Consider the following 22214-nt stretch of genomic DNA (forward strand, 5'->3'; position numbering starts at 1 on the left):
TGCACCGGATCCTTAGTGGTTATACGATGGTCATTCGAAAAGATGCCGTCTAACGTATGACCTGCCCAATGAGTGGCCCCACTGACTCGCTGCGTGAGCCCACAGGAAGCCAGAGCCTCAATGAGTCCTGAAGTGTCAGAGATATCCTGTCGTTCTAAATGGTAGTTAAAATCACCTAAGATGGAAAAGTTCTCGACCAAAGTATGGTTCCAAGGCTTGAAGGAATTTAGAAGTAAAATCAGTCCGTGGGCCTGGTGGTCGATATAATAGAATTCCGTGGAAGAATGGACACTGTGCTTCCTTTATGGTAAAATAAAGGGCTTGGAAACAGTCCGGGAAATCAGGAATAGGTATAGTGTGACATTGAAGGTGGTCTTTATGAAGAATCGCTATACCACCTCCCACTCGACCCGGTCTGTCAAGTCTAGCCAGGCAGTACCCTTCAGGGACCGCTTCGATTAGATCGGGGCCAGAAGAGTCTTTGGCCCAAGTTTCAGTAATGAACACTAGAATCGGTTTCCTATCTAAGACCATTTCCCTAAACATAATCTTGTTTTTAACAAGGGAACGAGCATTAACCAGGATACCTTCTACTACCGTAATTGTAGGCCCAGTAGCACCGGAGTACCCAGGAGACGAGTAGCGAAGGGAATTGGAAGGCCTAGAATGGAGGAAACAAGGGATGGAATGATCGCGCATGCTGTGCAGTGGCCAGAAACTGTGGTTTGTCACAGCCGTGAGCTAGAAATTGATCCCTAAACGGTTCAGCATTTCTAAACAACGCCAAGTCAATAGAGAACACGACTGTGACTTCCTCCAGTATGTCAGCAATGCTTCTGTATTACTTTTGAGCAAACCTCAAAACCAGCTGTTGTGCTGAGTGTGAAGCACTAAAGAGGACCTAAACCAACAAGGTGAACAGAACCAAGAAAGGACGTGAAACCATAACAGCATATCCCCCATCGCAGAGTCTTAACTTACATTATCCATTTTAGAGCAGCTTTTTTCCAATCAACTAGGTATCCATTGCATTAAAAAACAGTCATTTATTCTTTTAGAGTTGTGTTGTTTTATGTAGATTTCGCTATAAGTGGTGACATACCATCCAAATGTGTGCTTCAGGGGTGACAACAAAAGCAATCATTGGAGAAACGTACAGTCACAAATAGCATTCTTAAAAACTGGCAAGTCGGGAGAGTCACCCTCCTTTTGACTGAGGTGTTGTCTCGAGTCTCTTGCATCAGAACAGGTTTTTCTTGAATTCAAGCCTAAAACGAGTGACACTCATTTAACAATTAGACGCTTGGGAGTGGATTCATCTTTTCGTCACAGCATATAAATGCGAGGAATGGTAAAAATAATTAGAAAAACTCCACAAAGACTTGTAGAAAAGTTACACAATTCTAAAAGCAAGGCTCTAGTGACAAAATGCAGTCATAGCATTGTAGTAACCAGGAAGACAAGCAGAACATATAAAAAGAAGTCGTACCCCATGACGTGGTAATCCTGGGAAACTATTTAAGGTACATAACTGCAGCAGTTGAAGAGAGGGTCCCTACAGATCCCACGAGTGTCTCTCAAGATAAAGTGCAAATTTAAATGTCATGTTTTTCATATATTGCGCAACACTGAGTTAGCGTAATTACTGTGGCACTCATAAGGAGGCACTGTGTGATAAAAAGATTGATTGACAATCAAAACATTTGGTTAAGTTGAGAATCAAGAGTTACTACTTAGATCCAATATGCCGAAAACCTAACCACGCCATCCCTCAAGTCAGACTGGCTCAAACCAATAAACCATCTCCAAAACAACTTAGGCCAAACAGGCAAACAACCTACCCAAAAGACCAGTATGGTCAGGTGGGCTCACAGACCGTAATATACCTACAATACCATTATGTCATACTGGCTAACAACCTAGCCACAACACCTTTCCGGTCCGAGTAGCTGAGTCAACAACTGCGCCACATAGCAACCCAGTTCAGGTCGGTTGTCAACTAGGTGATAGTACGATAGTGGGTCAGAAGTGTCAACGCCCAACAACTTGGTCACACCATCCTTCAGGGCAAACATCAGCCCCAAAGGTCAGATGGCCTAACAACCTAGCCATAAGATCGCTCAGATAGACAGGCCCACAGCCAAATCTAGTCACACCACCACTCAGGTCAGATATGCTAGATGGATCACAACCTACAACTTAGATGAGGCGCAACCAGCAACCTAACCACAACACATCTCACTTACCATATTGCTCAGGCTACACAGTATAAAATTATGTATTTAAGAGACACCCATGAAGTCCCTCCCTCCTTATCCACGAGTATTTGAGAGAGTAGGTAAAGAGGTGTCCAGAACATTTGTCTTCAGAAAACAACTGACTTAGCAGTGGAAGTCAATTTCAACAACAGTCTCCAACTACAAGAAAATGCAAGAGGGTGACCTTAGCATAGCAGGCCAATGTGCAACTGTTTAAATATGAATAGTCTATACAACATAACTCTGTACAGACAAATTCAGCCCCCTCACTTTTAAGGTGGCTGACATTATCAAAGCACCTAGATTAGATATAAAAATGGGAGACCGGAATAAGCAGCGTTCAAACAACTCCCAGAGAAACCTCCAGCACTGTTTTTGTCAAAAAGAATACAGCAGCACTGATTCAAATATAGGATGTGGTAGAAAACTATAACCATACATGCACCCAACTGTAATTTTGGAAACAGTTATATATAATTAAAATAAGCATACACAGCTATTAAGCTTACAAAACTGCAGTAGAGTTGTGCTCGCTTTTCTGAAAACAAGTTATTGCAAAGCTTCATCTGTATCAGGGGTGTTTGTATTGAGACACTAGTGTTGCCATAAGATTTCAACAATTGTCAGTGCTTTGACATAATGACCAAAGTAAGGGCTTTATAAATAGGTCGACTAGATGTCCCGGTTTTTCATAATTTACCCTGGCAAATTTCACTGATTTCTACTCATGTCCCGGTTTTGAAAGGAGTGTAATGCTTTTATATCTTCCATGCACAATTTTTGTGAGGGCTTTTTCAGGAATCAGTTTAAGTAACACACATGACTCTCCGTATAAAAATTGCATTTAATTTATAATCCTTGTCTGTGTTTTCTATGTCAACAACTTCTGTCCTAACTCATTCAGAAGCCCTCTTTAAGTTCACACGTTGTAGTTCCACTTCTGTTTATTAAATATTCCGGTTTTTTTATTATTATTTTTATTGGTATTTTACACAGTACAAAAATAGAAACGTTGACATATCTGGTCACCCTATAAAAAGAACTTAAAAAGCTGGAGCCATGTTCATAATACACTTGCATAAATCCCACACATATGGAAATTCAGATCCAGTGGTCTAACTTTCTCCTATGTTGCTCCTAAAGTGTGTAATGACCTGCCACTACATTTAAGGGCCTCCTTTTCACTTCTTGAATTCTGCAAGAAACTGAAGACCTGGCTTTTCGAGTAGCCCCACTAGAATCCAGGCCTGGCTAGACTCACCTGTTCGGCACTAGAATATTCTCATGTGCGATAGTGCATTCTACAAATCTGCATAACATAAGATGTCCAAATAGTACACAACATCTGAAATGAATCCTGAAGTTTTATTAATAGTCCAAATGATTTAAGGTGAATCAAGAATTCTAATGATGTTCTAAATTAGGTCTGATTGCCTTCCTGAAAAAACGGATATTCAAAGTGTATAAAGCAGCCCTTCTCTGCCAACAATTCTAACATGAAAGGGTATGTGGAAGAGAAAATAAATGTTAAAGTGGTCATTTAGAAAACCATTTAGGTTCATGCTGAAAGCGTTAATTGGGGGCAAATGAAAACTCCTACCAGGAAGTGTCGTTTGAAGACGTCCTGTGATGAATGGCCGACATGTACTCTTCTGCACTAAGAGAGCGTGCAATACTCCCTGAAGATACCAAACTGGGCTTTCACCAAGGGCTAAATGTGTAGAATGTGCCATGCATCATATTTGAAAGTTTCGCAATTTTCAACATTCACATAATGGTGACAGTTCTCCCTTAGGTGAAATCCGCTGAGAACGATGCATTATGCACGTGCCCCGTTTAGGGGGCCATTAGCGCAATCTGCCACAGTTTCCGGTCAGGTCATTTAACATTTTGTAAAAAAAAAACTGGTAAAGTTGTGCCACAACTCACTGTACTATTCCTTCAAGAAAATAAAGTCACCAGCTGCTGTCGCCTTTTTAACAAAAAAAAGGCCGAGCCAAAAGAAAAACAAATGTTAGCCCAGGCGTTACACAAACATGTTCAAACGCAGCTCTTTCGTTAGGGTAAAAAAAAAAACCCACCTGCCAGAAATACTGCGATACAAAAAAAGGGCTCGTTGACAAAACTCCAAGTGACAAAATGGATACTGTTTAAAGGATAACACAGTTTAACTGTGTTCTCGCCCCTCTGGGTGTCCTGTCTGCCGCCTGGCATGAGGTCCAGACGTGCTATTTTAGCGCCACACTGTAAGAACGCATCCGCCCGGAAGTGTCACTTGTGTTACAATACACAGTAACACGTTCAAGGGCCCGGGGATGAACTACGGTCTGCTAGATCTGGGAACACTTCGCGTGAAAACAATTCATGTAACTAATGAACACACATTTGACACCAGGGGGCTGTTTGCTCCATTAACTGGTGATTTAAATAAAAAATAAAAAACACAACCCTGGATCATACAAGCTGGCTTCAGATAAGCACTGGGCAAAACCAAACATGGAGATGGGACTTTGCAACAATAGTGGGTTCACGTATGCATGGTACTTTTCACATTCTGCAAATACTCCGCTCTCCCAAAAAAGTCTGCGTCTGCACATTATCGAAGTACTCGCGTTTACATCCAGTAAAATAAGGAGACAAGATCATTTCACAAAAAGGGGAATTGAGGAATGAGTCACGTGGCCAGCATATGAATTAATAAAAAAGTGCTTTGGCTTCTTTACCTATTGATTGACCATTAGGTAGCAAAAAAGCATATCTGCATCGTGTATTTCCAGGGCGAGCAGTGCTTCTTGAATGGTCTGTCAAAGACATCCAACTGATGCCTGCTGCCATGCAAGGTTCTGTGTCTCTGTCAGGCCCTGTGAGCGGCGGCTTCTGAGCCTATGTGCACCCCTGCGGGTACAGGTGCTTCATTTCTGTGACTAGACATTCCATTAAATTAGTAACTGATCAATAACAACTTTTTAAATGAATTACATCATTTTCTGGTGTTTAGATCGTATCTGATAGACATCCCCGAAACGAAAGCTTGTGGGCCACATAAACCTTGGGGGGTGCAAATTCCCCTTGAAACATTACTCAGATAAACTGTCAATCTTTCTCCCAATAGAACATCTGGAGTGACAGAGTGAAAACTGTAGTACTCGCCGTATTAATTACGACCTTGCTGCCTCGGTTTACATACAACAAAGTTTCGCAGCTGACGTCCACGCACACTGGGGGAGGGATGGAGGCGTGAAACTGGTGTATAACCCGTCACTTGCAGCACGGAGCGCTATACGCATGTGAATAGCTAAATGACGGGGTTTCCACTTTACCCAGAGATGCAAAAAAAAACGCATTGAAGAAGCATTCTAGTGTAAACAAGTAAAGCAAACACATGAATCACAGAACGAACTCGACAAAAGCAGGCTTCTACGTCAAAATAACAATATCAGAGGATGGATTTGGTGCATTTTTCTGTTGCATCAGATACATGGATTCATAAGTAGTGCCCACCTACAGCTCTGCCATTGTCCCAGATCAACTCTCGGTCTCCTGCACGCCCCTGCTGACTTCGAAAGCATAACAATAAACCGCCTGTGCAGGGCTGAAGTGCCGCTCTCACGAGACCACAGCCCACGCTGCCTCCTCACACATAGCGCCTGCCCCGAGATATTAAACAGAACAGGTTCGGGCATCACACCCGCAGTTGTTTGCACCCCCATGGGGCAGACACACGCTGCACACCTTGTGCATTCACGCTACCCCTTTGCACCCGGCACTTAATGCACTACACTAACAAGAACGCATGTGCACCTTTAACACTGCATCTGCCCCAGCAAGACGTGCTTTGCCACTGCCCCATTACAGCACTAGCCCCCCAATCCTACAGGCTCGACAAGTGCACAGCGAGCACTCGCCTTCTCTGGTGCCCCTTAGCGCTGTATGCCCGGTGAGCACTTTGCAGCACTTCGCGCTCTATCGCATTTTGCTCCAACGACACTGCCCGTACTGCACCCCCACCTCCACCAGACCCTGGACGGACTCACCTAGGGTGTCAGCCAGCAGGCAGTGTAGCGGCAGCACGCCCAGCACCAGCAGCAGGAGGAGGGAGCCCCGGCCGGCTTCCTGGCTCCCCGGCGGCCGCAGCATGTTCCTCAAGCGCCGGCTCCTTCCTCCTCTCCCAGGCTCCTCCAGTGCTAACTTTCAGCCGGCCCTCCGCTCCTGTCCGGTCGGCCCTCCGCTCCTGTACGGACAGCCCCCCACCCTCGCCCGCTTCTTCCTCCTTCCAAGTGAAGTGGCCGGGGTGGCAGCACTGCAGGCCAGTCCCGCCTCGCTTCACTCGGGTGCTGCGGGAGTTCCTCTCTGGGCTTCCAGTCTGCTGTCACCCGGGAGCAGCGCAGACTTCCAGCGCTCCCTGTGGCTCCTCCTCTCGCGCTGTGGGCGGGAAACAGAAACACGGGGGGGCGAACCTGCAGCCGCACTTAGCAGATGCTGTGAGCCCGGGAGGGAGAACCAAGGAGTCCGCGCGCACCTCACCACAGCCAGACTCCTGCCCTACAACAGCCAGACCCTGCCCTACCACAGCCAGGCTCCTGCCCACGCGCTCATCCGCCACTCACTAGAAGTGAGTATTACGCATTTGAGAGGGTGTGTTCACGTAGTCCCAAAATGACACTCGTTTCAGACAGTAGCGTGCCAAGCACGCCTCTGACTTGTACCGGTGCCGCCACATCAAAAGTAGCCACGTCTCTGATTTCAAAGAAATGTGAAAATCATACTGTTTGTTTGAAAACGAATGCATTTTTTTTCAGAACTTAAAAGTTTTATACATTGCACCTTAATATGCTTCGTGCACCCCTTTATACGTGTGTTTGATCACCAGTCTCATGATGTTTGTGATTTGCACCATCAGCTGCCAGTCATTTAGCGGAAAGGGAGCAAAACCAGCAGACACTCCATAGTGTAGAAAATGTTCTTTTAGAGCTGAGGGCTGCACTTATAAAACTTATAGCATCTGGCTGCATCACCTTTAGACAGTAACCTAAGGAACTCACAAATTCAAACCAGCCCCTCATGCAGATCACTCTCGGTTCTATCAGCCTTGATATTCGGCCCAGGGCCACATGTCCTTTCTTGCTGCTGCCTCTCAAAAAATCGCCTAGCAATTCCCTGTCTTGGATTTACCACCAAGAATCCCAAACTGCCTTAACCAAACTAACTATAATTTGTGTACCCCCGTGACTCCCTCCTAAAGTCTTCAAGTAACAATCCTCACTTCTCATCCTAACTAGCAAGACATATCTAGCCATCAAGACAATGTTAATTGTCTCACAAAATTACAACAACAAAAACTAAATTTATGCAAACCTAACACAACAATAAGCTCCCTAACCCAGGATTAGACAAAAAAAGTTATGCTTCCCATTGGGAATGAAACAACTCATTAAATCCCCAGAAATCGAAACTAACCCATTGATAAGAATCGTGAGTGTGAAGGCCAATTGGTACCATAAAAAGAAAGTAAGACAACCTAAAAAGGCCACACCTATAAAAGCCTATGGAAGACACCTCCCTTCTATTGACACTAAAAGTCCATGGATATTGGGTGTAACCAAAGATCGCACAAACCAACGTACCTTGAGAATTGACCCATTTCCCTTGTATACCTACTGGGTGGAGAGATGCAGCAAAAGTTGAGCATTGCAAAGTGTGGTAGAGACTGCTTTACAGAAGGTCAGCACTTGCCAAAAATTGCCTCACTTAACCCTCTTGTTTTAGGCTTTCATAATTTACCCACCAATACAAATTTAAAATGCTATGCCTCCCCAGAGTGACTCACCCATTGAACCCCCCAGCTCCATTAGCTCTACTAGGGTGGCCACCTTTTGCAGAGAAAAATAGCATCCATTTGTACATGTTTTGGGACTCTGGAAGGGCTTCGAGTTAGTATTTGAATGTACATTTCTGTAAGATCCTATGTATTCCCCTTTAACATGGCAATGCTGCCCCTTGTGCTTAAATACCATTTACAAAAGTTTATATAGAGTGGCACTACTTATCAAGTAGCTTATTTTTATATTTACTGTTTAAATTGATATTTGAAATGGAAAACATTGATTTTTTGCTGATTTGTTTTCTATTTTTTGCTAGACTTGATTTAAAAATATAGTTCAGGTTGTAAAATAGACATTAGTTGGTAACCATAACCACTACCTGTGCAAAAACATACATTTCTAATCTCAGCAGTGTAGAGGAATCCACACCCATTAATAGTTGAAAAGGCTTGGGACGTTCTGCTGCGTTCTGACGGAGGATTCAATATTAATATCAGCTTGCAGATTTGAATACATGAACTTTGCTATAATAATTTGTTAGAATTTTTATTTCTACATGTGTTCTATGTATTGCTGTTAGATCGTATAATTTCTCATTACACAATTGATTTGTGAAAAACCTAGATTGCGACTGATGTATTGCAAAATACATTTATCATTTGTAGGGGTGCATCATAATCACGTAGTCTGCATCCACATATATTTCTCGTTGTCTCAACATAAGACATTCAAATGTAAATTGTAATAACATCAATCGTGATGTATTTTAGGACATTTCAATGCAATGTGAAGAAATTAGCGCAGCAAGTAAAGGCAACTTAGCTGAAACATTAACTGAGATGCTCGTATTTACAATCGACACTCATGTTACCCTTGAGATATGCCTATTAGTCATGTCGTTTATACGTAAAAGAGAATATTAACTGTATGTGTCTCAATTTGATATAATTTCGTAAAGCTTTCTTATGTTAGCTGAATTTTGTAGTCCTGAAATGCATTGTCCTAGAAAGCTCTCGCATTTGAATTAATAGTGTACATGTTATATTGTGTTCTTTCTCACGCTTGTGTTGTAGGTGAGGTGAAAGAAGCACCCTTGTTAGAATAATGTCTTTGTTTTAGGAGCTAGGCAAGGAGAGAGGAGGATACATTGAACGTTGAGGCTGATAAGGAGTACTGTTGTACTTTCTCACTGGAGAGAGAGTCTAGGAATCAAGATGATCTTACTATCACTTGGGAGCATTGCCGTCCAGTAGAAAATTACCCATGAGGACATGGCCTGGCCGGATGGCGTGACCCGAAGAGGATTTTGGGAGGACAGCTGTGATACTGGTGTATGACAACTAGGGAAATACCCCACTTATTCTCTGCCTTTAAGAGAGAGAGCATCTTTAAACGAGCTCTGTCTCAGTAGCTTCATGCTGCTTGACCCAAATGCAGTGGAGCGACTTCTAAACAAGACTCCATGTGCTGACACCTTAACCGATCCTGCCCCACAGTAAGCTTAACTAGGGATGTCACATTAGTGTTAGTGTAGGGACAGGTTAATGCTTTATTTCTATGAAATCTTCAATGCAGGGAAATCTGGACGCTTGTGCTTTACTCTTTTGTATCCTGATTCTTGAATTAATTGTCTAGTTCATGTTGCACTGCCTTAACCTCATCTGTAGATTTGGCTTTGCATTAGTTCCAATATATTTCTACATCCTCGTCTTGAGGTGCCTAAATGTCCAGTTGTTTTTGACTATGTAATAAATTAACTAACCCCATTTAAAGGTTTGTGATTCTTAGATGGTCTCGGTGAACTGCAATTGGATTGATCAACTTTGTTAATGATTTCTCCCCCCTACACTCCCATGCTAGGAAAAAGTACCATTGACTCGAGGTTCTAGAGCTAATCTAGAACATGCAGATCCGGCTCCTTCCCTCCTTATGAAGAGCGCACAAATGTTCGAAATTCATTGAGCCATATTAATATTCTTTAACAGATTTTGTTGCCTGGAGTAATGATAGTTTGAAGTATTTTGAAAGTGGAAAATTAATATAATGGTGAGTTTAAAAATAATAAGCTAAAGTACATGTTGGAAATTTGCCCTTTCAGCAGTGTTGCTCCAGATTTTTACCTTCTTTTGCTGAACCCCTTTTTGTTGGCCATTGTGCTCTGCACACTTTACTCTTGCTAACCAATGGTACAGTGCTTGTGCTCTCCCTTTAGACACTGGAAAATGTATACATTCCTAATTGGCACATTTATTTTACTCCCAATGACATAATATATGTAATACATGCACCTAGGGCTGTAAATTAAAAGCTACTAGTAGGCTGCAGTGCTCATTGTACGACCCACTAAAGTAGCACTGCAAAGCATGTTTCCAGGCCTGCCTCTGCAGCCTGTATATGGAGGTTTAAACTGCATTTCAACCTGGCAAAATAAACATTTCTCCAAGCCTAAACCTTCTTTTTTTAAAACTTCTAAATCCCCCCTAAGATAGGCTATAAATGCCCACGGGTCAGGGTGCATAGTATTTAAAAAGTAGGACATGTATATTTAATACTGGCAGTGAAAAACCCTGAAAATCGTTTTGTCACTATAGCAAGGCCGGCTCTCTACTATGAAAACACTGGGTTACACCATAACAACTTATAGTGATTAATTTTAGTTTGGAAGCAGCTAGAAAGATGATTTATGGACTCATAATAGCAACCCTCAAATCCAACTTACTGGTAAAGTCGGATTTTATGTTACTAGTTTGGAAATTGCAGTTTTAGAAAGTTGTACATTTCCTGCCTATACCTAAAAGGCTTTACCACCAGTGTCACCTGACCCCTAATGGCTCCACTGGAGTGATATGTGTTTTTCTCCCAGACAGTGGACATGGGGCCCTGTGACTGGGGAGGGAGACTCCTCTCTTGACAGGATGGCCTGGGTAGCTGTGCCCAACCCCTTCTGGAGCTTCAAAGGATGCCTTTATTGTCACTGGGAGATGAAACACACACCTAGGTCTGCATCCATTTTTGCTCTCCAGTCAGACTAGCATCAAAACCAGTGTGTCTAGAGGAACAAACCAGAACTGGTTTAGGGGTGGACAAAGGCGTGCCCCCACCCACAGGCTGGCATTGGGCATAAAAGTGAACCCCAAAGCCCTCTTCTCAGAACACTCCTGGGCCTGTGGAGAATCAGATGAAGGATTGCCTTGCTGTTTGAGGAACCTGAAGGAACACGGGTACTGCTTCCCTTGAATCCTGAACCTTAGAAGTGACTTCAAGACTCTGTTGGCTGGCCTCCTGTTTCAGCTACAGGGCCACAACAAGCTTCCAGAGGCCCCTCTCCCTGCAGCTTCTTGCTGACCAGTTCAAACTAGACCTACCCTGGATCCTGCTGCTGGCCTCTGTTGGAGTGAGTCCCAAGCGGTGTCTCCTGGTCCTGGACCCTTGGGTGGTGTTAGAGTGTACTCTTCTTTTTTTTAATTAAATTGTTTTTATTGATAAAGTGCATGACAGACAGATAGACAGCAATTACATACAGTATTCACAAGTTACATTTAACACCGCATCTGGGACAAAGGCCGTGAAAGCATATACATTAAACAGTTACTACACTGTCTCTATTTCTCCGCATTTCCAATTCCACCACAGGTGATACGCATATCTCCCCCCTATAGGAATTCCACTTCAACCATTTCCTGTCCCACTTCTTCGGGCACCCCCTAGCTATAAAAACTTCTTTCTCCGCTACCATACACCTATCTAATTCTTTCAGCCACACTGCCACTGCAGGCGATGCCACTTTGCCCCACCCCCTCGTTATCTCCCTCTTGACTAGCGTGTAACCCAGCGTCGCCAATTGTTGTTCCGTTTCAGTCAGGTCTATATCTTCCCATACATTAAGCAAACCCAGGCGGGGCATCAGGCTTAGCATCTTCCCCAATGCAGACTGCATATGAGTTGTGGCCCTGTCCCATAGATCCCGCACGAGCGGGCATTCCCACACCATATGATAAAAGGTAGCCGGCTGCCGGCAGCCCTTAAAACCTCGATCATCCTGCCTAGACCCGACTTTTGCTAGTGTTGTTCCCGTCAAAATGGAGAGATGTAGGATACGAAGCTGTATTAATCTGAATCTGAGCGTAATAGCCGCTGCTCTGGGCGACATCAGCGTCTGTCGCTAATCCTCCCCGTCAATTGGCCCGAGGTCTCCCTCCCAGTGTTCCTTAAGCTTTCCAAAGGTATCAGGCAAATTATTACTAAGTGTTTTATAAGTCAAGGAGATCGCATTGGACTGCAGCAGCCCATTCTACAAGCGATCCTCGAGGGCAGATGATTCTGGTATGTCCTTGCAGCTAGGGAAAGCCGCCCGCAAGGCATGTCTAATTTGCAGATACCTAAAAACCTCTCCTGGGGCCAAGTGGTAGGTCTTTTGCAGCTCCTCAAATTTGAGAATAGCTCGTTTTTTAACCAGGTCAGTGACTGTCGAGATACCGATGACATCCCACCTATCGAACCCCGGGTGATAGCAAAGCATGCCGAGTTTCTGTGAATATCACAGTGGCGTTGCCTTGGTGAACACTCCCACCCATCCCAGACATGAGTTAGCTAGCCGCCAGATCCGCACCGTTTGTAAAGTGAGTATACTCTTCTTGAACCAAACTACAAAAGCTGGAACTTAGAAACTGTATACCAAATTCGCTTCAGAGAATCAACAGGAAACAGGAACCGCCGTCGACATTGAATTACCAGTCATATTCAACTTGCTTGTTTTCCACTCTGAAGGAGATCTGACTTCCAGAAAAGTTTTAAGTCCGAAGGTAGATGGCTTAGTCCGGACTAATGCCAAGTAGCAACCCGTCAACATCAAGACCTTCCTGAACACAAACTTCAGAATTCACCCACTTGGAGTTTTCCAGCCATCATCGACGACCACACTGGGAACCCACTCTAAGCAAACTGCCATTGTCAAGCCCTGCTTCAGATCCAGTTTGCAGCTTGCCCCTCCAACAATTCGTTGACAATCACTTTTCTCCCGAAAAATGCCTAAGTCTGAAGGTAGACTTTCCATCAGGATGAATCTGGTACCTATACCCAATCCGCACTCCATCACGGTCAAACGTAACTTCTAACTTTGATCTGATTTAGTGTGGCCAGACAATCGCAGTTGCCCCTTTGTGCTTTTTGGCACTATATTTAATTCAAACTTTAACAATGAATGTATCTGGTTTTACTTATTGTATTTTTGTTGTTTTGGTGTCATTTTATTTATTAAAATGTAATCTATTTTTCTAAACTAGTTTGTGATTTTTATTGTGTGGTGTTTTCACCTTACTACTGTTTGAGTGCTGCATAAATACTTTACAGGTTTATTTCTTGACATTTATGGTTCTCCCTTAAAATGAATGTGATTATGTTTTGAGGTGGATTTTCACCCAATCAAATAATACTTCAGTTCATTACAAGACAATATTTATTTGGTTTGAAATAATGCATTAACGTTTTTCTTTGAAAGACGTGAGTACATTTGGGCTTGGACTTTTATGTGTCCGCACTGGTCAAAGATAGGATAGTCAGACTACACTGAAGACCGAACCACTCCTTCCTGCACCAGTATGTCTTCTGCATTAGCGTGGTTACACTAATTGGCACCATACCTATGGGTGTTGTAACTAACACTAAGATACAAAACCAGAGGTACCCCATAATAATTGATTGTGTGGTCTGGGAGAAAAGGGGAAACCAGAAATATATATGTGTACACAACCTCCCACTCGACCAACATTTATTATACAATGGATATATTAAGCTCTAACGGGCTGTCCCTTTGCTGTGAATATCAATATGTACAACAGAGATGCATTGATTCATATCTTTATTTGTTGTCGTCCTTGTAGGTATATTGCAAATATTATAAACCATATTTTGCATTTGAATTTTTTAAAGGTATTATAAAATCATGATTTTTTCTGTGTTCATATATACAGGGCAGATTATAAATAATTCAACATTGATACAATTCTCGTAAATGTGCAAATAATCATAATTGTGCAATTTAGAATCAATCGTTTTTATTGAGCAGGATACCAACACATAACACAGCTCGGCTGCCTACATCCACCGGCCGGCAGAGCACAATCCAGCAATATTAAAACACAGCCTTAGGGTCTACACCCCGAGGGGCGACCCGGCGAGGACACATGCAATGCCAGGAGGAACAGCCATAACCTTTAGCTTTCACTGCATTTACGAAGAAGAACAGAAACAGCTAAACAGAATAGAAGCCCCTCCCACCACCCCACTCCCGCCACCACTACCCCATTCCCCCTCCCGCCTCCCTCCTCAGCATCAGTCTCGTCTACTCCCCTAATACACACTCAGTCCCACCCGCCTCCCAGCACATTCCAGACCCTCCGAACCTATTTGACTGCACCCTGGGGGACCACCGGGATAAGGTGCAGGATCTGCAGGTACCTGGGACACGTTACCTCGCGCAGGTCACAAGATAGAAGGTGGATAAATGGTTCCCATAGCTCAGCATACACCTCTCCCTTGCCTTCCACACACAGAGAGAGTCTCTCCATCGCCAACAAATGCCACAGCCGCCGAATCCAGTCCCTCGGGTCAGGGGAATCAGTGGATCGCCATTGTGTAAGGATAACTAAGCGCGCCGCTAGCAAGGCTAGAGCTATCTGTTTGCCCCTCATAGAGTGCAAAGGGAACACTTTTGGAAGCGCGAGCCATAGCAGCACATGCTCAGGAGCCCTGGGAAATGTGATGTGAAAGGCCTCATCGATATCATCAAGGACCGCCTTCCAGTAACGCTCTAGCTTCGAGCAGTGCCAGAGCAGGTGCGTCAAGGTGCCCGGATCACCACAGCCCTGTCAGCATAGACCTGAGCATTGCGGATTCCAAGCTTTAATCCGCGCTGGGGTATGGTACCAGTATGACACCGCCTTGTAGGCCGATTGAGCTCCTGCAACATTGGCCGCGGTATGCTGCGCGCGATAGAACACCATTTCCCACTCCTTATGCGACAGCGGGCGGCCCAACGAACCTGTGCCTTAGTACTTGGCGCTTTAGGGCGCGCAATGATCAGGGTGTATAGGTCAGATATACGTTTGCAGTCATCTTTTTTGCATACCACCCAGCGTTCTAGAGCCGTCAGGGGCGGGACATTTCAGCGATATTAGGAAGTTGAGTGACCCAATGTGCTACCTGCGAATAGGAAAAGGCATCGGATTTGGAGAGGGAAAGTGGTACCGGCGGAGCGAGGAGAACGAGATTAAGCCATCAAGGTCAAAGAGGTGGCCCACCCTCTTGCAGCCCTCCTCCCGCCAGCGCTGGAAGACCGGGGATGAGCAGCCGAGCAGGAAGTCCGGGTTATCGATGTCATGGGTGAGGGAAAAGTGGTCCAGCCCTTACGCTGTGCCAATTGATCCCATGCCTTTATAGTCGGCGATGTCACTGGGGACGAATATAGGCCCCATGCTCTGTGTTTTCGAGGGAGCCATAACTCGCGCCAAATATTGCGGCCCGCCACCGCCTGATCCATAAATAACCAGTGCTTGCTGGAGTGTGGCCTGTTCTATTCGATAATAAAGCGCAGACAAGTCGCCTGGTAATACGCATTCAGTGAGGGAAAGCCCAGTCCACCGTTGGCCCTAGGGGCCGTAATCAACGAGGAGGCAAGCCGTGGACGTTTGTGATTCCATAAAAATTTGGTAAGCAGCCCCTGGAGCTTCTGTATGGCACCCGGCGGGGGGCTCAGAGGCAACATTTGGAAAAGGTATAAAATGCGCGGAAGAATCGTCATTTTGACAGCAGCCAGCCAACCAAACCAGGCAAGTTGCAAACGGGACCAGTCAGACAGCGATTTGGTTGTTTGCTCAACTAAGATCTTGTAATTAACAGAGACTGTCTGAGCTATAGTGGGGGCAAGGCGGATCCCCAGGTACGGCATGTCGGAGGAACCCACTGGAAGGCAAAGTCCTTTTGAAGGTCTTGCACGTCAGCAGCTGGGATCGACATGTTGAGGAACTGGGACTTGGAAAAGTTAACCTTATAATAATTGTGCAATTTATACTTACAAAATAACATGTTTAAACATGTCCCCTTACCACTATCACATTTAGACTAACCTCACATTCATTCATTGCATACCAGACATACACATACACACATCACATTAATTATTTTCTAGCTTGAAATGGCTTGCAACAAGAAACTCATCGTGCAAGTCCTTCATTATTATCCATGGTTATGCCACCAGCTGGAAAGTAATCAGGCCGACCCACGTTTCAGTGGATAAATGCACTTGACTCCACCTTCCTCCGGACCGCTTGCTTTCTTTAAATTAATGCAGCGAAGGTTGGATGGGGGATCGATTAATCTGAATCTAGTTGATTTTGACTACACAATGGCAGGCCCATATATCCATCAGAAATGCCTCTGGGGGTATTTCCGATTGGTAGGAATGTTCCCATGTGCTTCTTGTGGCTCCAACTTGAATGTTCACTTATAGGTCTTTAATACACTTTACTTTTGGTGACACTTTGGCAATGTAAGTACTGACCACTCTGGGATGAATGCGCCAATGTTTTTATTGTGACGGCTATGCAGAGTCCAGTATTGTTGTAAAACTGCACTTCTTTGCGCTTGAGCGAGTCATATCTTCTCTCCCCGGACTCCCGGACTCCCAAACTGCCGCTGGCCCGACAACTAGAGAATACTTTACACATTTCCTTCAAGTTAAGCCTGACTACTTTGTGCCATGATACCAGAGCACTAAGCACAGGTTTATTTCTTGACATTTATGGTTCTCCCTTACAACGATTGTGATTATGTTTTGAGGTGGGTTCTCACCCAATCAAATAATACTCTAGTTCATTACAAGACAATATTAATTTGGTTTGAAATAATGTTTTAAAGTTTTTCTTTGAAAAGATTGGGCTTGGGCTTTTATGTGTCCTCACTGGTCAAAGATAGGATGGTCATACAACACTGAAGACCCAACCACTCCTTCCTGCACCAGTATGTCTTCTGCATTAGCGTGGTTACACTATTTGGCACCATACCTGTGGGTGTTGTAATTACCACAAAGGCCAAGGTCAAAATCACCCCCCAAAATCTGTGCACCCTCCTGATCCTGATAGCTAGACTAACCAACTGATCACTGTTGCTTGACATTACTCACCTTTGCACACCCCTCAAAGCATCAGGTAAATGGATACTTTACTCCACACCTGGATCTACCATCCTTTTACTGGCAAACTTTTTCCAAGCGTTCCTCATTTTAAAAAAACCCCGTTAAACGTTGGTCTTCTGAGGCTTGGACGGCAGCGGAGATGGCTGCCTGATCGCGTCTCTCAGAGGACAGAAGTGCGATAAAATCCTCTTTCAGGCTCCAGATGTGACCAACCAGAAGCGGAACACCGTGTCCCACCTTGGTCTACTGGCACCGTTCCTCGGAGCGATGATTTGGGGCTGAAACATCATATTCTTGCCCTAAACCCGAGCGACACCCGACAGCCGAGCAGGAGTCCTAAAATGGCGGCATACGTCCTGCCGAGCCTCCACAATATCTGACGCCACTTGTTCTCTGCTGGCTGGCTCCTCTCACGGATGTGCTGTCCCCCTAATCTAGACTCCGTTATAAGAGGTGGGTGCCTAAAGTCGCCCCAGTTGTCTCCTCGATCGCTCAGCTTCCATAGCGACATGCCTGACCCCAAGATGGCGGATCGGAAGACACCCTCAGTCAGCGCTGGCCCGCGCTGCTTATAAAAATACAGGCTATCTCCTCTCATGTCTCGCTGATCTATGCGGCCACTTTGATTGCCAGTAGGATTCACCGCTCAACTATCCCTGGACATAATTATTTACCCAGAGGCTCACACATAGACCTTTGCTACCACACGCTCAAAATGGCATTGTACTGCTAACCCTGCCATAATTACAGCAAAGTGTTCCCCCAGCTGGCTCTCCTGGTAACTGGCGCAATCCCTCCTGCTCCTTAGCTGTTCCTGCTGTTCTCAGTTGAGGCGTGTAAGCTACCCCAGCTGCCTCCTATTTTCCACTAAGGACGACCTACTGCTACAAGCCTGCTTACAACACAGCCTCGACATAGCCCTCACCAATTGCCGGCAACTCTAAAATGGCGATGTGACTGAGGGGGCTCGTCCTGTTCCGCCGCACCTACACCTACTCTACATGCGGAACCAGAATCATTCACACCATGTGGGGCATCCAGTTCCGCGCCCTATGCAGCTCGTGGATAAGAAGAGAGGGGCAGATGGTTGCACGCCGCAGCAGTGTTCACCTGGATGGATTCGAATCTGATCAATGACATTACTTGGTTCATATCAGACAAATAGCTGACGACTTACCTGATTGCTCACCTGTGACTCACAGCCTGGGGCTTACACTCCCCTACGTGAGGTACTCCAAACTGCCTACGACTTACCCGCTTACTCCAACCAAGTGGCTGATATGGCTTCATCTCGCCTCACTACTTGGCAGCCACTCACCGGAATACAGTGCTCACAGAGATCCTACTAGCAGTCGATACATCTTGCGTGTGGGTTTAGCCCCATCCGAAAACTCTGTTCACCGTGCGGTCACACCATTGAAGCGCTCTTGTGAGCAAGAAGAGGGACTTTCCAGCTGCTGTGTCCATCATACCTTACCTCTTACAAACCAGCTTAACTTGTCTAACAATGGCGGAAAGGGAAGGCAGAAACAACACCAAAAAAGTGCGACCAAAGCCTACACTCTCGGAATCCCCATCAAGCGAGAGCCGACTTATCAGCCATCATGGATATGATCCTCAAAAAACTTGCTGAAGTACATGATCTTGCCAAGTCCACCAAGAGCAACACAGACTCCATGCAGTTGGAACTCACGGCGATCAGGGCGGACATGAGCAACATGAATAAAAGCCTCAACAAGGCAGAGCAACGCTTGAGTGATGTGGAAGACAAGACCTCACAATCTTCAAAAATAATCCAGCGCCTTCAAACTACTACAGACAACCTTATACGACAAAATGCCGAGTTGGAGGAATGCAACAGGAGAGGGAATATCCGTATCTTTGGCGTACCAGAGAACTCTGAAACGGACGCTGGTTCATGCGTGGCATTCCTAGAAGCATGGATTCCAGTGATCACAGGGATTAAATTCCAGCACGGATTTGAACTAGACAGAGCGCATAGAAACCCTACCTTCAATACCCAGGGTAGGAAAGGCACTCGTCCTCTGATATGCAAGTGGCTTAGATCCCAGCACGTCGAATCCATTTTGCAGTTTGCAAGGAAGAATCACTAGATCTCATGGGAATTCCAGAAGATAATTTTTACCCAGGATTTCTCCAAAGAAACTGTAGAAATGCGAAAAGGATTTCTCCGACTTAGAGACAAACTGAAAGCGAAAAGTATCCTGTTCTCCTTTGCTGGCCCGTCAGAATTCAAAATCACCAGCAATGGCAAACAACTTTTCTTCTCTGACCCACGTGAGCTAGCACGCTACTTGGAAGGCTGCCCAGCTCAGAACATGGACCTGTCAAGTGGTTCCTCCAATAAAAGGAAAACAGACTCCCAAGACACTTCAAATACCTGAAAACTACTGCTACTTGCTCATCGTCATATAGTCGTAGGTCTAACTAACTACAATGGCTATAACGTTTTGTCTGTTTTCTCTTCCTGTTGACTAACCTGCTCGACTGTCACCAAAGTACAGCATTTGATGTGCTTTTTCGCCCCCAGCGGGGCTTTCGTTTGTATTGTTGAATAACTATGACTATGCAACACACTATGTTAAGTATGTTGAGAGATATGCTAGTTGCATCCGCAGTTTATGTTTGCCTGTACTGTTGGGATACAGTCACCATGTCGTTTTATATCCTACTCGTTCTTTAGCTACTTTATAAGCCCATAACTAACTGTTTAAGGTCTATTGTGGGCTCTTCATATAACCTGACTAGCCTGAAGTTCTATTGCCCCATTTAGAACCTCTGTTCTCATAGCAGACGGTGCTGCCGTCGCACACTCTAACTTTCGTACACTGGGTAGGGTGGGAGGGGAAGGATGGGGAGAGGGTAGATGAGAATGGGGGGATGGGGGTAGGGTGGGGTCAAAATTGAGTTTTTTTTTGCCTCACCGGTCGTTTCCACTTGTTTTGTTTTTTGCTTCTTCTTCTTTTTTTGTTGTGAAGGTTGGCAAATCTATGATAGTGCACAAACCATGCACTCCCAAATGTCCACACACAAGAGTTGTACCTGGAAACATCCAGTTAGCTTTTCCACATCTGACAACAACTGGTTTGCATTGGCTAACTCCCTTAGCGATAACACCTAGATAGATGGCTATGACTAACTCCATATCAGAGAACCTCACGGTAGTCTCACTGAATGTTAAGGGTCTTAACCACCCTGTGAAAAGCTGTAAGGTCTTCGAATACCTCTCTAAATCAAAAGGGGGTGTCATTCTGCTTCAAGAGACTAAGCTATCAGAGGAAGACACACACTTTATCAACCTTAACTGGATCTCTCACACTCTCTGCTCCTCGGCAAACCATAAGAAGGGAGGGGTGATAACCCTAATCTAAAAAAAATCTAACCTATCTGTCACCTCGCACACACACGACACGGACAGTAGACTACTAATTACCCATTTGTTGAGAGACAATGACCCAATCCATGTGGTGAACATATACGGCCCCAACTCCGACACGCCTGACTTCTGGGAATCAGTCTCCCAAGCCATAGAAAACATCCCTCAGGATGAGCTCCTAGTGGTGGGTGGAGACTTCAACCTGCCCATGGACCCCTTGTTAGACCGCAAATCAAAATGCCCATTCCAACTTTCTAGATCCCACCATTCACTTGTGCGCCTATGCAATAAATTCCTATTGAAAAATTCCTGGCGGCTCCAAAACCCTGACGGGAAAGACTACACCTTTTACTCAGCCCCACACAACTCATATTCCAGAATTGACTATATCCTGATATCTAGCCCCTTCACTCACCTCATTGAGGAAACTGATATTGCCCCAAAGTTGATTTCTGATCATGCTTGCATTAGCGTCAAGCTCGCAGGCTCCCATTCAATCGTACCCCCAAGACACTGGCGCTTTAAGAATGAAATTCTATCAGTCCCCGCAAATAAACAATTAATAGAAAGTGCCATAACTGAATACATCTCAATGAATTACTCCCCTGAGATTCCCACCTCCACAGTCTGGGACGCACTAAAGGCCACAATTAGAGGGATGAACATAGGCATCAGAGCAAGAACAAATAAAGAATTAAATCAGGATCTAGTTAGACTCGAAAAAGACATTAAATCCCTGGAAATCACCAACTCTACTGATTTAGACAACAAACTTGTTTTAGAGCAACTGGTCAGAAAGAAATACGAATATAACTCCGCTGTCAGCAGACGCGCAGGCGTCTGGGTCAATAAATTCAAAGCCCTGAAACTGTGCGATGGGAATAAAGCTGGGAAACTCCTTGCGTCCTATCTCAAGCATAAGCAGAAATTGCTTAACATAAACTCAATCAAGGACTCGTCTAATATCACACACACTAGGCAGGGGAAGATTGTAGACACTTTTAAGTCCTTTTACGAAGACCTTTACAGGAATAAGATGTCATTTGACCCAGCAGCTTGCACTGAATACCTAGAGACCCTGAATCTACCCAAACTCTTTGAAGAAGAGAACACTACATTAGGCTCCCCATTAAAGACACTGAAGTCCTGTCCTCTATCAAATCACTTAAGAGCAACAAAGGCCCGGGTCCAGATGGGTTCTCCGCTAATTTTTATAAAGCATTTGACAAGTCACTAACCCCCATGCTCCAAAAGCTGTTCAATTCGATAGCCCCATCTGGTAGTGTTTCAGAATCCATGAGCGAAGCCACCATAATTGTCTTCCTGAAAGAAGGTAAAGACCCCCTCCTAACTAAAAACTATCGCCCCATCTCCCTCATAAATCTGGACTGCAAAGTCTACGCAAAAATTCTAGCGAACAGATTAAACGCCATCCTACCCAAATTAATAAGCGACTCCCAGGTAGGGTTTTTAAAACACAGAATGTCCAACGATAACACACGGCTCCTTTGCCATATCCTTGAGAAAGCAAAGATAACACCCTCCCC

The 22214-nt window shown here is 44.8% G+C and overlaps 1 protein-coding gene across 1 annotated transcript in view; it reads right to left on the minus strand.

The window, feature by feature from the left end:
* Positions 1–6684, minus strand: part of DCBLD1 (discoidin, CUB and LCCL domain containing 1) — a 258277-nt gene extending 251593 nt beyond the window's left edge. The window contains exon 1 of the mRNA XM_086926742.1: positions 6293–6684. Coding sequence (XP_086782868.1) covers positions 6293–6395 — 103 coding nt within the window. The 5' untranslated portion in view covers positions 6396–6684. The remainder of the gene's footprint in view (positions 1–6292) is intronic.
* Positions 6685–22214: the final 15530 nt, after the last annotated feature.

Source organism: Lissotriton vulgaris, chromosome 6 (genome assembly GCF_964263255.1).
Source record: "Lissotriton vulgaris chromosome 6, aLisVul1.2, whole genome shotgun sequence".
NCBI classification, from domain to species: Eukaryota; Metazoa; Chordata; class Amphibia; order Caudata; family Salamandridae; genus Lissotriton; species Lissotriton vulgaris.